Genomic DNA, 17,861 nt, shown 5'->3' on the forward strand with positions numbered 1-17,861 from the left:
CGGCTATTGGGCTCATCATTAAGATCTTAAACTTAAGCCTAAAACATAGCACAGTACAATAAATATTAGCTCTGTGGACTAATAGATGCTCTGCTAACAAGAATGACAGGTTAGGGGCGCCTGGGTGGCTTAGTCGGTTAAGCGTCCGACTTTCGCTTAGGTCATGATCTCGCGGTTCGTGGGTTCGAGCCCCGCGTCGGGCTCTGTGCTGACTGCCAGCTCAGAGCCTGGAGCCTGTTTCAGAGTCTGTGACTCCCTCTCTCTCTGATCCTCCCCTGCTCATGCTGTCTCTCTCTCTCTCCTAGAAATAAATAAAACATTTAAAAAAAAAAAAAGAATGACAGGTTAACTGAAAGACACACTATAGAAATGGGATGATTCCTGGGGCACCAGAGCAGCTCAGTCAGTTAAGCACCCAACTCTTGTCTTCCAGACAAGGAAGAGTCTGGACATTTCAGGCAAGAGGAACAATGTCGAGCATTAGAAGAACTAAAGAAGAATTTGCATTTGTGTAGATCATAAAGCACAATAATCTTGAGCCTGAAGAATGGATGGGAAAGTGAGTCAAAGGGCCCCTCTCCTAGGGTAGCATGGTTGTCTCCCCCATACAGAGCCTGGGGACCCACTTAGCCAAACTCTTCCATCCTCCCCAGGCACCAAAGACTGAGTCATCCCTGGCATTCCCTTGCCACCAGCTGTCACGGAGTCCCCAAAGGATGTGGAGAGGGAGTCTCCTTGGAGGCTAAGGACAGTAGAGAGGTAAGGAGTCAGGAGGAAAAAAGAAAGAGACCATTCTCCCAGGGCTCCAGAAGAGTATAAGTTCCTCTGTTCCTACGTGGGAGTGGGGACATTTCTGCTACCTGCCCCTGCGGTTCTCACCCCAAAGGCTGGCTTGAGCTGCTCTGCTAGAAGATCTCTCCACCCCCCTCCACCTTGTAGGTATGTCCTAACAACCCACTAACCACACGGAGAGCAGCTGGTGTCTGGACTAAGACATATCGAATGCCTGTGTGCTGAAGAGGGATGAGCTAAGAACTCGGGCTTGCTAGGAAATGGCCAAGCCACATATCAAGAATGCCAGGACTCCATCCTTCCCAAACTTAAATGTGTTCATGAGTATAGTGGGGCCTGGAGAGAGAGGACGAGTCAGAGCAAAGAGTTCAGCAGAGAGAAAGGAGCAAGCAGGAAAAGAAGCTTCCAGAAAGCTAGAGTCTTAAGATGTCAAAGCTGAAAATGCTGTTCGATATGACCCAGGTCTTGCTCCTTAAAGCATGATGCCCAAACCAGCAGCATCAGCATCACCTGGGAGTTTGTTAGAACCCAACCCCCCATCCTTCTGAGGCAGGGTCTGCTTTTCACAAGAGACCCGGGGTGGTTCCTATGTACACTCAAGATCGAGAAGCTCTGCTGCCTGGAAGGCCCAAATCATGCAGCATGGCAGAACCATCTGGAACATTTTTCTTCAAGTACAGATTTCAGAAGCCTTCTCTAGATCAACTGAGTCTGAATTTCTGGGCAGTGTGCACAGCCATATAGTTTTACACAAAGCTTCACCACTAATTCTAATGACAGAATTCCACAAAGTACACTGGGAACCACTGATCTGACCCAATCTGCTCAATCTAAACATGATGGGACTGGGGCGCCTGGGTGGCTCAATTGGTTAAGCATCCAACTCCTGATTTTGGTTCAGGTCATGATCTCATGGTCATGAGACAGAGCTCCACATCAGGATTTATGGATAGAGTCCACGTTCTGTGGACTGTTTGGGATTTCCTCTCTCTCCCTTTCTCTTTGCCCCTCCCCTGCTCGTTCACCTACTCACTCTCTCTCTCTCTGTCTCTCTCAAAAAAAAGATTAAGCCCCAACTTTATCCCTTCATGACTGTGTATCTTGAAACAAATCACCTCCATTCTTTGGAACTCAGTTTTCTTACCTTCAAGGAAAGATACCCTAGGATGTTCTCATGGGCAGTAAGGCAACAGAGAGAAATTAATGGATAATTAATTCTGTGTTTTGTGCATGTGCATGCACACATGCATGCACACATGCAAACACACACACAGTCACGCGCACACACACACACACACACACACACTCCATAATAGCTATGTAACTGAAGTTTGGGGGATCCTTGCATTCAAAAATTTCAAAGCTTAAAAGCTCTGAGGCTTCATTGTCCCCATTTTACAGATGAAGAAATGGAGAAGCACTTGAAGCAGGTCTGCTCCTCACTTTGTGAAGGTAAGTACTGTTTGTTTTCCAAGGAGGACACAGAGACACACAAGGGGTTGACTACAAACCGGGTTCTGAATGCAGAACTCCAGCCAGCCAGCTGACTTTGTTCGTGGAGAACATGTAGTTTCTCTGCCCCTAAACACTGTCTCACCTCCACCAGTGACTCAACTAAGAAGGAGGGGAAGATCCCTAAAACTCTGTATCCCTAAGGATAGAGGAAAGAATTAGGCATAGTTCCAAATGCTTGGTTAGGTGAGAGAGACAAACACTTAAATAATTATAAAACAATGAAGTAGGGCTATTATACAGAGTCCGTGCCTGGAGTTCCAATATGAGCAGTCAAGCAGTTTGGTGTTGAGATAAAGCTTCCTGGCAAAAAGTGACCTGGAATCTTAAAAGATAAGAATTAGTTCTGGATGTGTGGATGGAGCAAAAGTGAGGCAGCCTTCTGAGGTGTCGCAGGCTGTTTACCCAGGATCCCATCTTTGATTGGAGCAATCAGCTGTATAGTTTATACACAAACACTTATCATTTTGTGTTTTTTCATCTGTTTGTACATCTTTCTGAAAATCATGTTTTCATCTCAATATGTTTTTGAGATTTCTCCACATTGATATGTCTAAGTTTAATCCATAGTTGTTTAACTCCCACGAGGCTGCCGATAAACATTTAGGCTTGGCTCATGTCTGGCCATTACAAACAGTGCCTATCACCTTGTGCACATCTCCTTGTATTCATGTGTGTGAGTTTTCAAAAGTGAACACCAAGAACAAGTAAGAGTTATGGACTGAATGTGTCCTCCCTGATGCAGATGTTGAGTCATGGACCCCTCCATGTGACAGTATTTGGAAGTGGAGCTTTTGGGAGATGATGTCACAAGGGTGAAGTCCTCATGATGGCATAAGTGTCCTTATTGGAAAAGGTCAGACAGCTTGCTCTCTTGTCTCTGTCTGTCATGAAAGCAGGCAGCAGCAAATCAGAAAGAGGGCCCTCACCAGAAGCCAACCACACTGGCACCCTGGTCTCAGACTTCCCAGCCTCCAGAACCACGGGAAATAAATGTCTGTTGTTTGAGCCACCCAGACTCTGGGGCTGTGTTATAGCATTCCCACGGGGACTAAGACAGTAGGTGTGTGGACTGTTGTGGGTCTTTAACTGCCAGATTCTCCTTCAAATGTCCCAATTTACATTTCCACCAGTACAACCAGTACAACACCAACATGTGATGTCATGAAATTTGTTTATCCAAGCTCTGCTTTGTAGGAAGAACTTTGTCCTCCTCACCAGGCACAAGTAGGTTCCAGACATCTAAACTTCTCTCAGAGGAAGGGGAGAGAGGATTTACTCAGCCCCAGGCCCTTTGCTGCACACCTAATGCATCTTAGAACCCTCCAACAGAAAGAGTCTGTTTCCTAATATCCAAGGGGAAAACAGGCTCACAGAAGTGAAGTATCTTGCTCAGATTTACACACCAGCAAGTGGTGGACTCAAAACCAGGTCTACATGCTGCTTATGTTCACACTTTTTTCACTATTTTATACGTTCAACCAAGTATTTATTGAGTGCTGGTTATACTCCAGACCCTGGAGATACACAGATGAATTGCAGAGCCATTCTTGGTGTGTAGTAGTATCCAATAAATGTTGGTTGAATGAATCTTGCATTAAGGAGCTCCAAGCCCACAGGAGAGACAGACACGTAAAAAAGTCTGTGCAATAGAAAGATGGCATGATGGCACACCATGACAGGTGAAAACTCTAGGGCAGCAGGACCCAAACAAGGGGGTGTTTTTATTTCCTTTCGGTGCATTAGGTAAGCCTTTACATCGGAGGTCATCTTTGCCAAACACAGAAAGAGGAAATGGGTTCCAGATGCAAGGAACAAGTACAAAGACGCAGGAATGTGAAGCAGTGTTCTATTTTCTGGAAATTACACTACTTTTGATTGCCTGAAAGTTGCTTCCTTCCAGTATTGAGGCAAGGCATTAACTCAGTTCAGTTCATCGATGCTTCATGAAAATGCCTACTCTGTACGAGGCTCCGTGTGAGGTAGATGCTTTACACACATTATCTCATTTAATCCTTGCACCATTTTTCTCATTACACAAATGAGAAAACTGAGGCTCAGAGAGGTGAAGAGCCTGGCCCTGGAATATATTCAAATCTTCCGTTCTTTCCACTCTTTGTTGTCTCCCCAAGATACTAGACCACTATTGTGCTCTCTCCACCCAGGTCTTACTCCAATGGAAAGATGTCCTTCCAGAACCTCAAGACCCATAGCTAGTTACCCTTTGGGTCAGGAGACTCTTTCTGCTCATTTCACTGTCTCTTTTCCTCCAAGCGAAACTGGGGAGCAGAATGCATATTGAGTCATAGAATTTTCCATCCGTGGCCAGGCACAATCACCCCATCCATCATTCATTCAACAAATATTTGTTGAGCGCCTACTATGTGCCAGGCAATGTTCTCAGTACTATGGATACAAAATTGAATAAGACAAGCAAGATTTCTGCCCTCATGAAGGTTAACTTGTAGTGACTCCTCCAAGTTAAAAATGAAGGTTTGGAGAGGTTACATGGCCTGTCCAAGGACACACAGCAATTTTATGACACAGATAGGATTGAAGCCTGAGTCTGCCAGACTCCCGGTGAGTTCTCCTCCATGATGGGCATAACCTTTCTCTTACATCCTTCTCACTTTGCCTCTCCTTAGTCTCTGTCCAGCAGGATGACTGCAGAGAACTTCACCTGGGCCAAGGTTACCCCTGCTGAATTCATCCTCCTGGGCATCACGGATCGCTGGGACCTACGTGTGACCCTCTTCCTCATTTTCCTACCAGTTTACCTGGTGAGCCTGCTGGGAAATGTGGGCATGGTGCTGCTGATCCATGTGGATGCCCGGCTCCATACACCTATGTACTTCTTCCTGGCCAACCTCTCCCTGCTGGACGCCTGCTATTCCTCAGCCATCGCCCCCAAGATGCTGGTGGACTTACTGCTGCCCCGCGCCACCATCCCCTATGCAGCCTGTGCCCTCCAGATGTTTGTGTTCGCAGGGCTGGCTGATGCCGAGTGTTGCCTGTTGGCAGCCATGGCCTATGACCGCTACGTGGCCATTGGAAACCCTCTTCTCTACACAACAGCCATGTCACAGCGTGTATGCCTGGCCTTGCTGGGAGCATCAGGCCTGGGTGGGGCAGTGAGTGCCTTTGTGCACACGACTTTCACCTTCCGCCTGAATTTCTGCAGCTCCCGGGAGGTCAACAGCTTCTTCTGCGATATCCCTCCACTGCTGGCCATCTCCTGCAATGACACCAGTCTCAATGAGCTCCTCCTCTTCGCTGTCTGTGGCTTCATCCAGACAGCCACGGTATTGGTTATTGCCGTGTCCTATGGTTTCATTGCTGGGGCTGTGATTCGCATGCCCTCAGCTGAGGGCCGTCGGCGAGCAGCCTCCACCTGTGGCTCCCACCTCACGGCTGTAGCCATGCTGTATGGGACACTCACTTTCATGTATCTGCGTCCCAGCTCCAGCTATGCCCTGGACACTGACAAGATGGCATCCGTGTTCTACACTCTTGTCATCCCAGCTCTCAACCCACTCATCTACAGCCTCCGCAACAAGGAGGTCAAGGAGGCAGTCAGGAGGACCCGGAGCCGATTCTGCTGTCCCGGTCGGGAGCACGAATGAGAAGTCAGTCCGAGGAGCTTGGTTGGGACTATGACAAGATAAAAGGACCCTTTCTGGCCCTTTCCACTATGGGTAAAGATTGATGAACTTCTGGCTTAGATGTCTCTTGTCATTGTTTAAGGGACTGGAAAGGGGGAGAAAAGGAAGCTTACAGACAGGAGGCAAGAATCTCCCTGGGGGCTTAATCTAGAACTAGACCTAGAGCGAGAACCAAGATCAGGTTCATGTGGCTGTTGAGCTGCCTTCAGTTCCTCAGTGTCCAAAACGTGAGTCCCTAGAGGTTACCAGATGAACTTATTGGATGTATTGGCCACTTGTACTTCTAGAAGGCTCATTCCCAGAAACACCAGGTAGAAACTGTGTTGGCTCCAAGTGTTCCTAGATTCTTGGCCTTTGAAGGTTCTTCATGACCAGCGAATCTGCTGCTGCTCTCTTTGAGCCCAAGAGAGCAGCTTCAGAACCCACTCATACCAAAGAACGGTGCTGAATCTGGTGAGGTAAATACCCCCTTGCTATTGGCCTCTATATTCCAGCTCTCAGGGAAATGACTGAACTGCATGGGAAAAAACAGAAGCTCATTCCTAAAAGTCCCAACAGTTGGGTTAGAATCTGGCTTCTAATCAGATTTGTGACACAGGTAGGATTGAAGTTACTTTAGTTCAGGCATATGATGAAGTTAGGAAAGGGTCAGAATTATGGGTGTGGTTAGAATAGAATAGAGTTAGGATTAGGGATCTGGTTATGCCTAAGGCCTCAATTAGGGTAAGGATAGAGCCAAGGGTAAATTTGGAATTTAAAAGCAATCATATAAATCTAGGATTGAATTGAAGTTATATACATTATAGAATTTGGGTTGATTTTCATTAATAGTAGGTTTGGGATAAATTTAGGAGTCAGAGTTTGAATAAACTTGAGCTCTTATTAAAAACTGTTAAGGATTGGGGCACCTGGGTGGCTCATTCGACTCTTGATCTCAGCTCAGGTCTTGTCTCAGGGTTGTGAGTTCAAGCCCCATGTTGGGCTCCATACTAGGCATGGAGCCTACGTGAGAGAGATAGAGATAGAGATAGAGATAGAGAGAGAGATAGAGAGAGAGAGAGAGAGAGAGAGAGAAGAAATGGTTGAGGGTTAGAATATAGGGCTAATTAATAATGGAGTAATATTGGAGTTCAGGTTTCATTTTTATTGCTAGACTACATTGGGGTTAAAGTGTAGTCTGTACCAGAGATCTGTTAGATAAGTTGGTGTGCAAATAAGGTTTGTGATAAGTTTAAGTCCCGGTCTAAAGTTATTATTGCAGTTAATCTATGCTCATAACTAGAGGAGAATTAGACATGAGAAGAGTATTTTAAGAATCAAATTGACATGTTTTGGGTCTTAATTTATGATCTACTTAGGGTTATAGATCATGATTCATGTTTCCTAAAGCTTAGGGGCACAAGATAGTTATTGCTGTGCTTACATTTCATTCAGGGTTATGAGCATACTCAGATTAGCTGTGGTCCAGTAAAACAGATTTATGTTTTGATTACAACATCCAGAGGCAGAATCAGCGTTCAGAGAGGGCATGCCAGGACCCTTCTGGGTAACAACAATGCTCTCAGCCTGGAGTCACTCTGGAACCTTCTGACCCAATGCTCTTGGGATTTTCATCCACCCAGAGTTCACAGTTTTGACAGATTTTGTCTCCCTGACTCAGTTATGTATGGGCAAGGCCCAAGGCACTGTATTCTCCGTGGAAAGACCCTGCATGCAGAGAAGCTGGACAGGAGGGGACCCCAGGAATTAGGGCAGGAGCTGAGGAGAGGTGAAGCATGGCCAGAGCCAACGTCATCTCCAACTGATCTCTCCTCCATTTTTCCCGATTTGACTGAGATGAGGCCAGGAGTGTTAAGGTATGGGGCTCAAACTCTAATAGGCTCTCCACGGATTCTCTTCTTTGGGCCCCAGCCAGGGGCCAACCTCACCACTCCAACTTCTCTTCAAGGAGAAATCAGCCACCAGGCACTGAGATTACAATAAAACTGAAGGTTCAGCCTGGCTCACTGGGAATGTGGTGCTCCTTGATACCAGGACCAGGGTACCCTCCCTCTCAGTAACTATGGTCTTCTTGGGGGTTCCAGTCTAATGGACAGAGGGATACACACAAAACTGTCTCCTCATATCTTAGAGAATTTTATAGGTTTCCTGACAGGGTCATCAAGTCATCCTAGTTTGCCCAGAGCTGTCCTGGTTTTAAAACACCAAGGTCTATGAGAACCTGCTCGGTGCTGGGAAAACCAGAATGGTTGGTCACCTCATTTCCTGACGAGCCCACATTTTGAGCACAGAGGGTACAATATCCCAAATCTGTACCTTATGACAAAGGTTCACATCAATTAAAGTCCCTTCTCCCATCACAAGCTTTTATGATCCTTTCCTGGTTCTTATCTCCTATCTTACTCCCCTCCTGTTCCTACAATTGTTACCTCACTGTAACAACTCACAAGCCACGACAATGGTAGGAGGCATTATCAGAAAAGTTGGCAGCCTTCAGACTGAGAATGTGAAGTTTTTCCCCAATTCAATGATGTTTATATTTAAAAGACCTCCTCTGTGGTCTTTTCTTCCTTTTGCAGGTTCTGGGGCTCTCGTGACACATACAGCCGCCACCACCATCAGAGACATTTCCAGAGCCATCTGGCCCCTTCCACTGCCTTGGCCACACAGGATGTCCATTTTGGCAGCAGTAGAGCAGCCACATGCAATAATTACATACATCCTACACATTGACGTGAAGTTGCAGGGTACTATGCTGGCCCCATTTGATAGATAAGCAAACAAACAAAAGAGAAGGAGCAGAGCCCAATCTGGAGGGTAAAGAAAGAGAAACAGATCCTCAATCCCAGAGTGCAATGTCCAGTAAAGCTCCCCAGTGCCGACAAAGCATTTTCCTTGTAAACCTCCTTCAATGCCATTTACCAAGATAAACAGTCAGGACAAGAGCAGGGTTGAGGTAGGGGAAAACTGGGGGTCTGATTTAGGGCACTTATGGCACAAAGTGAGGTGGGCCCTGCAGGGGAGTGGGAATTGGGAAAGGAGCATTCTATGGGGGAAGGACACACGGACACAAAGACATGGCAAATGAAATGAGCCCAGTGTGTGCAGGAGACTTTAGGAACACCAACTTAACTGGCTTGAGGGGGGTGTATTAGAAAAGAAACAGAGGGGAGTACGAAGACTGGGGGTCTGGGAATGATATCCACGGGTGAAATGTCACGTAGGGGAACATGGGCTTTATTTAATAGGCAATAGGGAGCCACGGAGTGTTCTTATGTTCCAAACCACGCTTTACAGTTGTTCTGACACCCAGTCATGCCAAGCCACTCCCACCTGGAACGCTACCTGCAGCATTGTTCCCTTGTGTCACAATACACCCCCAGCAAGCCCTCCCCAACCAACACAGACTCAATCCCCTATGGGAATCATCCATGCACAAAGAAACACTTTCGCAGGTATGGCCACCCCCACAGATGCAGACAGATGTAGACAGATGTAGCTGCCACACTCGGACATGCACTCAAGCTCATGACATATTTGGCTGCACAGAGACACAGTCTGTCTCCACACCCCGGCATACAATCCTGGACACACACACACACACACACACACACACACACACACACAGTCATACAGCCATACATATTGCCAGTCACCAGAGGCACAATGCTCTGGTGCACAGGAGGCTCCTACACCTCCTGCAAGAAGCCACGGTGGAGGGGAGAGGAGGATTGGCCCCAGAAGCTACTGCTATACACCCTGGGCTCCCCTGTCCCTGCCCCCAGGCACTCTGCTTGAGGTTCAGGAGTCAGCCTGACCCTTGCTTCTGGCCTTCACAAGACAGGGGCTGAGGGCCAGCAACCTCACTCTGCATGGGCTCCTGAATGTCCCTTGAGTGGGATGTGGCACTAATCACCTTTCTCCCATCGAATTGGACCCTAAAGAGGAAAAATAAGGAGCCCCAGAGCTGAGCTGCCTCCTGCCCCAGGGATACTGCCGAGGGAAAGGGCAGGGTTGCCTCTGGGGCTAAGGTGTTCCCAAGGCCCCCAACCCCATAAGTTGTGGCTAATAACTCCCTCCTCAGATGCTCCAGGACTGACTACACCTAGCCCCCCATTGCTCTTCCCTCCCGCGATGCTGAGAGGCCCGAGGGTACACTTGGGGCAAAGGGCCGGGCTGGAGAGTGTGCATGAGATACATGTGCGCATGTGGGAGTGTGTGCTGTTTGTGTGAGGCTATGATTGTGCAGTACCGTCACCGTTCACTGTATCAGTGGGGGGTGCGGGGGGGGGAGAACAGTGTGGATGTGGATGTGCACCTCCAGGGTGGTGCATCTCTGCCCTGGCCCATCATGAGCTTAGGTGAGTGTCGCCATGTGTGTGAAAGTGTGAGCCTGTGGGCCCCTGAGGCCGTGCAGGAAATGTGATCAGTGAGGGGATCAGGTGTGATAGCATGTGCATGAACGCGCTCTGGTAGAGTGCTTACACAGGGTAGGTGGGCAAATGTGTGCGGTGGGTCCCAGCCGGCGTGTGTGGTGCTGTGAGCTCCCCCGAGCAGGAGTATGTGAATGATCGTCACTCTCTGGTCCCAATGCCATTTTTGTGACTGCATTTGACAATCTGTTTATGTGCATGATGATCTGAGCCCATGGGTCTTGTGGTTTTATTTGTCCGCTTACTTACGAGTATTGTGTGCACTGGGCCACTTTTTTGTGTATGATTGATTATGTCTGTGTACTTGCAGAGACCGGCTTGAGGCCGCACACGTCTGCAAGCCTGCACGGGTGTGTCTGTGATTACATATGAATGTTTCTACAAACAGCTCAGTGCATTTTAATGTTCATTGGGAGCGATGTAGACAGGAGCTAGAACAAGCCTGGTTTTTAGAAGCCATTTTATAAAGAACCTTCTGCAGCCCCCTCCGCCATCAGTCCTATTCTCCATTTACCCTGATCCTCTCACCCTCCTGGAAGGTGGGATGTGATTGGGAGTTTGAAAAAAAATGCTTGACAGGGAGCCAAAGCCAGAGGATTCTTCTTACCCAGCGGAGGAAGAAAAGAAAGACGCTAGAGTAGGGAGGGCCTTTATGTTATTTTTTATTTATTTGTAATAGAGAAGGACGCAGGGAAAAATTAGCAGATCATTCTCTTGTAGGGATGGCTTCTGTAGGGCCTCCAGAAAACCTGTGTCCTAAAACCCCTGTCCTTTTAAGGCTCCTTCTTGGAGAATTGTCCAAGATTTCTGCAATAAGAATCAGACGGAGGGCGGGGGGGGGAACTGGAAGACGTTAAAACAAGTTGCCAGTGTCCTTAAGAGCCAAGACCCTGCATCTGGCAGGTGCATTTATCTGTCTGACAAGTTTCTCACAAAGGGTTGTGCATTTGCTTGTTTCTCAAAAAGTGTTTGATTTCACGGGGAAAGCCCTCTAGGTATACAGGGACTCATCCAGATTCTTTGGTTCTTTTTTTTTTTTTTTTGGCAAGTCTGACAATATCTTTATTCTTCTCTCACACTTGATTACTTTGGCTTAGTATGGAATTCTAAGTTCAACATATTTTTTCCCTTCAGAATCTGAAGATACTGCTTGACTGTGTTCTATCATCTCCCGTCCATGAAACACTTGATGGCAGTCTGTTATCCGAACATCATTAGATCCTGTGCTCTGCGCCCTCGGAGGTATTGGGCTCTGCTCTTTATCCTCAGGGTTCTAAAATGTCACAGTTTGTGTTCAGGTGTTTGGAACTGTGTTTCCTTATAAAATATGTGCCCTTCAGATTGGGGATTTTTCTTTCTTTCATGTGTTCCTCCCTTCCGTCTTGTTTTGTTCTATTTCCCCCATTCCTACTTTCCTGAAATACATGCCTGTGGGTCAGATCTCTTACCTGCTGAATTGGTCCTCTCTCTATCTTTTCTTCCGTATTCTCTTCCTTCTCCAGGCTCCATCCTGGGCAATATCTTTTGTTCTGTTTTTGCTTACAATCACAAAGAATCACGGTTGGAAGTGGCCTGGAAGATCACCTGGTTCAGCCCCCTTGTTTTACAGATGGGAAAGCTGGGACCAGAAAGGAAGAAGGTTCGTGGGCGGTAACATGACTTGTCCACAGTCACACCTGGGTGTAACACCAGGGCTGTCGGACTCCAAACCCCTGGTTTTCTCCGTTGCCAGGAAGCTTTGAGCCGTTTAGTCACCCTTCACCCTTTTCCTTAGACACTGGGGAGATGACCCCTCAGTAAAAAGGAACCCCTGGGGTCTCAGGTGAAAACAGCCCGGCCATGGATGCTGTCAATGAGTCTTCAGAGGGAGCTCCATTCATCCTGCTGGGACTGACGACAAGTCCTGGACAGCGGCGGCCTCTCTTTGGGCTATTCTTGGTCCTGTACGTGGCAGGCATCATGGGTAATGGACTCATTATGGCCGCCATCCGGGCCAGTCCAGCCCTTCATGCCCCCATGTACTTCCTGCTGGCCCATCTGTCCTTTGCTGACCTCTGCTTTACCTCCGTCACTGTACCCAAGATGTTGGCCAACTTGTTGGCCCATGAGCGCTCCATCTCCCTGGCTGGCTGCCTGACCCAGATGTACTTCTTCTTTGCCCTGGGTGTAACTGATAGCTGTCTCCTGGCTGCCATGGCCTATGACCGCTATGTAGCCATCCGGCACCCCCTCCACTATGCCACAAGGATGTCCCGGGCCGTGTGCACAGCCCTGGTGGGGACCGCATGGCTGGTGTCCCATGTCCACTCCCTCCTGCATATCCTGCTTATGGCCCGCCTGTCCTTCTGTGCCTCCCACCAAGTGCCCCACTTCTTCTGTGACCACCAGCCTCTCTTAAGGCTCTCGTGCTCTGACACCCGCCACATCCAGCTGCTCATCTTCACTGAGGGCGCCGCAGTGGTGGTCACTCCCTTCCTGCTCATTCTTGCCTCCTACGGGGCCATCGCAGCTGCAGTCCTCCAGCTGCCCTCAGCCTCCGGGAGGCTCCGGGCTGTGTCCACCTGTGGCTCCCACCTGGCAGTGGTGAGCCTCTTCTATGGGACAATCATTGCGGTGTACTTCCAGCCCACATCCCAGTATGAGGCAGAGCGGGGCCGCGTGGCCACTGTCATGTACACCGTAGTCACCCCCATGCTAAACCCTGTGATCTACAGTCTCCGGAACCGTGACGTGCAGGGGGCGCTCCGAGCCCTTTTCACTGGACACAGGATCTCAGCTGGTGACTCCTAAGGCCTAGACCCCACTGAGCATGGGCTACATCACCCACGGTGACAATTCATGCATGTGATCATCTGTTCTGTGCTTTTTCCCCAATTCATAATAACAGCTACCACCTTCCAGGCACCCACACTGTGAGGCAGAGCTTTGCCTGCACTGATGTTATTCCCACAAAAACCAGGGAAGCGGATGTTATGATCCAGTTTCGTGGAGGAGGAAAGTGGGTTCAAAGAGAAGAGCTGACTTTCCCAAGCTTACATAATTTTTAGGTGGCAAAGCTTGGGCCCTTTCTGCCACATCATTCCCTCTTCCGCGCTCACTCCTAGGCACTTAGGGAGTCTGCGGCCACATTCTGAGGACCGAAAGCTATATAGGAGAGCGTGTGCCCCCAGGTCTTGTCTGGGGGGATTGGCACTTTATTTTTCCGTCGCATCACCATGTATTCACAAATAAATGACTTCTCGACTGTCTGGGACATGGATAAAAGCTCCCAGACCATGTGTCGATGGTTGACCTCTCCCAGAGAACACAGTCCGGCAGAGAGGAGGCACTATGCACATCTGCGATGAATAAATGTTTGTACGTTTATGCTAATAAGCACTTAGAAGCTGTCCATATTTTAGATTCTTTGTTCTCGTACTTGTTTACTACGATGCCACCTGTTTGGCGACATCTGGAAACCTGTAGAAGGAGCATGCAGTGAGCATGCACTATAAATAAATTAATTACTTACATGATGCAAAGCAGGAAAGAAGGGTTGGGGCGCAGGCATGAGGGGCAGACAGAAGAGGTAGTTTTAAGGTTGTATCGGGTGCCAGTGCTTGATTTATTTTTACCCACACAAAGCATGGGTGTTCTCACTGACACTTTATGAAGGAGGAAATTGAGGCTCAAAGATGGTGGGCTAGTCGGTAGCAGAATCAGAAGCCCTTTTGCTATTGGAGTCTCTTGGGTATATTTTCACTGGGCCCCCTAGAATCCAGACCCGAGGTGTGGGGGCCTCCGTGGAAGAACTTACAGGAAGAAGTCCCAGACCGGGGCAGGTACACTGGCTCAGGTGAGGACACATCTGGGTCAGAAAGGCTTCCTGGTATGTCCAGTCATTTTTCTTTTATACCCACGTCTCTCCAAGATATCCACACCCACTGCCCACTCCCTCATCTTTCCCCTTCCCGTCCCTCCCCTCCAGTAGGTAGAGGAGCATCCAGAGCAGCCCTGGCCTTTCCAGCTCCCACTAAGAAGCCTGCCACCACCCAGTCCTAGACCTCCTATACTCTGCTGTTTCGATCTAAAAGGGAATTTAACGATCTTTAGACCAGCAGTTTAAGCAAAACAAAACAAAATGAAAACAAACAAAAAAGCCCACAACCCTCTTTTTTTCTAATGAAACCTTACACAGAAACATCATATAGAAAACAGAAGGAAGGGGCACCTGGGTGGCTCAGTGGGTTTAAGTGTCCGACTTTGGCTCAGGTTATGATTTTGCGGTTTGGGAGTTTGAGCCCCACATGGGACTCTCTGCTGTCAGTGCGGAGCCCGCTTCAGATCCTCTGTCCCCCTCTCTCTCTGTCCCTCCCCTTCTCTCCCTCTCTCAAAATAAGTAAATATTAAAAGAAAAGGGGTGGGTAGCCACACAGTGTGAAGTAAAAGTCAAAACCAACCTTCTCAGCTTCCTTGATGCTCCTCCTCCACCTCCCTGAAGGGATCCTGATCTAATTAAAACCCTTCATTTGATAAACTAGGGAAATGAGGTCCAGAGTGGTTAAGGGACCTGCCCAAGTTTACACACACACAAGGAAGCAGGCTTCCTTGCTCAGCCCACCCAAACCTGCGATGCTATTGAAACCATCCTTTCCTGTCCCGCCCAGGCCCGAGGCTATCTGCTCCTGCTGTGAGGCCAGATCCTTGCCACTCTACAGATAGTCTGTCCCTTGCTCCACAAGCCACTCCCTCCCTGTGCCCTGTCTAAAGCTTCACAAACACCCTAGTCATGATGCTCATCAACATTGCACACTGGCACCACCAGCCCTGTTGGGTTAGGGTGTGTCATGAGAGACCTGGACACACCCTATGAGCCGACCGACCGGGAGGGACCCTGCCTGAGTTCTCTTGTGTCTCTGGAGCCTGGCACAGAGAATACGCCTGTGATGTGCTGTTGCTCTGTCTGTCTTCTGATCCTCTTCTAGGTGATGTTTCTGCATAAGGGGACGCAGTGGGGTTTGGGAGATGGCCAATGCTTCCTTCTTCTGGGCCACCAGCCGTGCCCTGGTCATCTGCTCAGATGTCATTCCAAAGAGCTGGCAGCACCCTGGAAGAATGTTCTACTTCCAGGCCCCCAGTAAGACAGGCAAGAGACGGGAATAGTGGGCATGTAAATAGCCTCAGTCACCAGGCATTTGGGCCCATGGGCCCCATTCTCGGCCCACCCCCACCTAGATCTGGCCTCTTGCTTTACTTCAGGTAGACCTAGTGGCTGACACTGACCTGAAGACAAGATGATAAATCCTTCCCCCATCTCCAGAAAGACTGCAAAGGTGGTCTCCTATATATATACTTTTTTTTTTAAGTTTATTTATTTTTGAGAGAGACAGAGAGTGCAAGCAGAGGAGGGGCAGAGAGAAAGAAGGACAGAGCCTCTAAAGCAGGCTCTGTGCTGACAGCAGAAAGTCCTATGCAGGGCTTACCTCACAAACCAGGAGATCATGACCTGAGTAGAAATTGGACACTTAACTGACGGAGCCACCCAGGTGCTCCTGCAAAGAAGTTCTTAAATCCACTGAAGAAGGTTCCCCTGGATCTTTTCCACATGAAACATAAAGAGACCAATTTTGAACACCTTAAGCAAAATAATCATATGCAAATGCTTATTTTCTTTGTTTGTTTCTAGGCTGTTCCCTCTGAAGAGCCTACACTTATCCCAGTGAGGCAGGTGCAGGTCAAGAGGGTTTGGAGTCCCTCTTCAGAAAGCCTTTACGCTGCACATGGAAACCATATTTCTTAGCTTGTCCTGAAATGTCTTCCGGCCCTTTCAAAAGCTATCTAGCCCACCCTCCCAGCATCCATATTTGCAACTTTTCAGTTTATTCAAAATTACACGCAGCACTATGATCCACGTCATCCAGAAAAAATAGTCACATTTCAAGAAAAGAATTTGAGTCTGTCTCTATGCCCTTGTTTCTTTTTTTTAAATTTTTAATGTTTTTTATTTATTTATGAGAGAGAGAGAGCATGAGAGCATGAGCAGGGGAGGGTCAGAGAAAGAGGGAGACACAGAATCTGAAGCAGGCTCCAGGCTCTGAGCTGTCAGCACAGAGCCCAATGCGGGGCTTGAACCCACGAACCGTGAGATCATGACCTGAGCTGAAGTCAGTCACTTAACCAACTGAGCCACCCAGGTGCCCCTCTATGCCCTTGTTTCTAATATAATCTTCATGCATTACAAAGTAAGGAAGACTTTGTCTCAAAAGTATAGCATCTGGAGAGATCTCAGAAGTGAAAGGGACTCCAATCCTAAGTGGTAAATTGATTACTCCTTCTAAGGGTACAAAGGAGATTTCTATAAGCCTATATATACTTTCGTGCAGGACTGCCACTAGGAAAATACGACCATTACACCTGAAAAAAGATGCTGTCTCAGTGCAGATACGACTGCTTTAAACTACTCAATATTCCAAGAAAGTGATAGAGCAAGAGCTTAGCTCACCCTATTCACATCTCTTTCATTTTGTTTCCTCTACTTGCTTCACCCTTATGTACCACACAGCCTGTGTTGTTTTTTGTTTTTTTGTTTTTTCCGTCACTTATTCCTATTTCCTTCCCTGTTTGCTCTCTTCTCTCTCTCTTACTATTACTTACTGGGCACCAGGGCTGTGCACACAGTTCTTGCACTCACATACACAATGACAGCACGGATTATGATCCAAGTCAGAAGAGAGAGGTACCAAGTGCTATGGCAGCATCAAAGAGAAAGCAATGACTTGAGATCAGGAGTGAAAGAAGAGTTGAGGAAACTCATGGAGGAATCGGGGCAATTACATCAATGGCCCCAGATCACCCATCCCTGAATCCATGCCCTTGGCCACATAGCTTTGCCCTCCATGACTCTGGGTTTAACCATGCAAGTGGCTTTGTCAATAGAATATTAGGAGGTATGATGCAGGCATGAAAAGAAGATATTGGGCTTGTTCTCTTGTGTTTCTTTCATTGCCCTGAGAAGGACATGCCCAGTGGCCCACCGGTGGCAAGAGAAGGCTGAAGGACACATGGAGCAGAGCCACTCCAGTCAAGGTGACCCTGGCAAACCCAGCCTAGAGCAGAGCCCCCACCTGCCCTGAAGATGCAAGAGCAGCCCAGCCCAAATCAGCCAGGACCCAGCTGTCCCAAAGACACAGGAGTGAAAATAAATGACTCACATTTTAAGTCACTGAGTTTTTGGGTGATGTGCTACATAGCAAATTGATGAAGCTCCCAGAGCTATTTCTGATATTTGCCTTTTTCTCCAACACAGCATGTCCCAGCCCCTTCAGTGTCCTAAGTCTTGACCTACCAATGCATACTTGCTTTCTCTGCTCGATTTTGGGGACTGATACTCTTGTTCTCACTCTGAATCCTTTGAAGAGTCTGCTCTTCCACTCAGCCAGAAGCGCCTAGAAGTAGGAGTCATGGCTCTCCCTTTCAGATCTCA

The 17,861-nt window shown here is 48.0% G+C and overlaps 3 protein-coding genes across 3 annotated transcripts in view; all 3 read left to right on the forward strand.

The window, feature by feature from the left end:
* Positions 1-4,190, forward strand: part of LOC144235009 (olfactory receptor 1f45-like) — a 19,467-nt gene extending 15,277 nt beyond the window's left edge. Inside the window, exons 7-8 of the mRNA XM_077768454.1 lie at positions 2,194-2,244; positions 4,051-4,190. Coding sequence (XP_077624580.1) covers positions 2,194-2,244; positions 4,051-4,190 — 191 coding nt within the window. The remainder of the gene's footprint in view (positions 1-2,193; positions 2,245-4,050) is intronic.
* A 774-nt stretch (positions 4,191-4,964) lies between these two features.
* Positions 4,965-5,927, forward strand: OR5C1 (olfactory receptor family 5 subfamily C member 1). Its single transcript, XM_077768512.1, has one exon. The coding sequence runs from the start codon at positions 4,965-4,967 to the stop codon at positions 5,925-5,927; it is 963 nt and encodes a 320-aa protein (XP_077624638.1).
* Positions 5,928-12,238: 6,311 nt separating this feature from the next.
* On the forward strand, positions 12,239-13,189 carry LOC144235048 (olfactory receptor 1K1). Its single transcript, XM_077768487.1, has one exon. It carries the CDS (start codon positions 12,239-12,241, stop codon positions 13,187-13,189), a length of 951 nt encoding a protein of 316 aa, XP_077624613.1.
* Positions 13,190-17,861: the final 4,672 nt, after the last annotated feature.

The sequence above is a fragment of the Crocuta crocuta genome, unplaced genomic scaffold (assembly GCF_008692635.1).
Source record: "Crocuta crocuta isolate KB4526 unplaced genomic scaffold, BGI_CrCroc_1.0 scaffold35, whole genome shotgun sequence".
Lineage (NCBI taxonomy): Eukaryota > Metazoa > Chordata > Mammalia > Carnivora > Hyaenidae > Crocuta > Crocuta crocuta.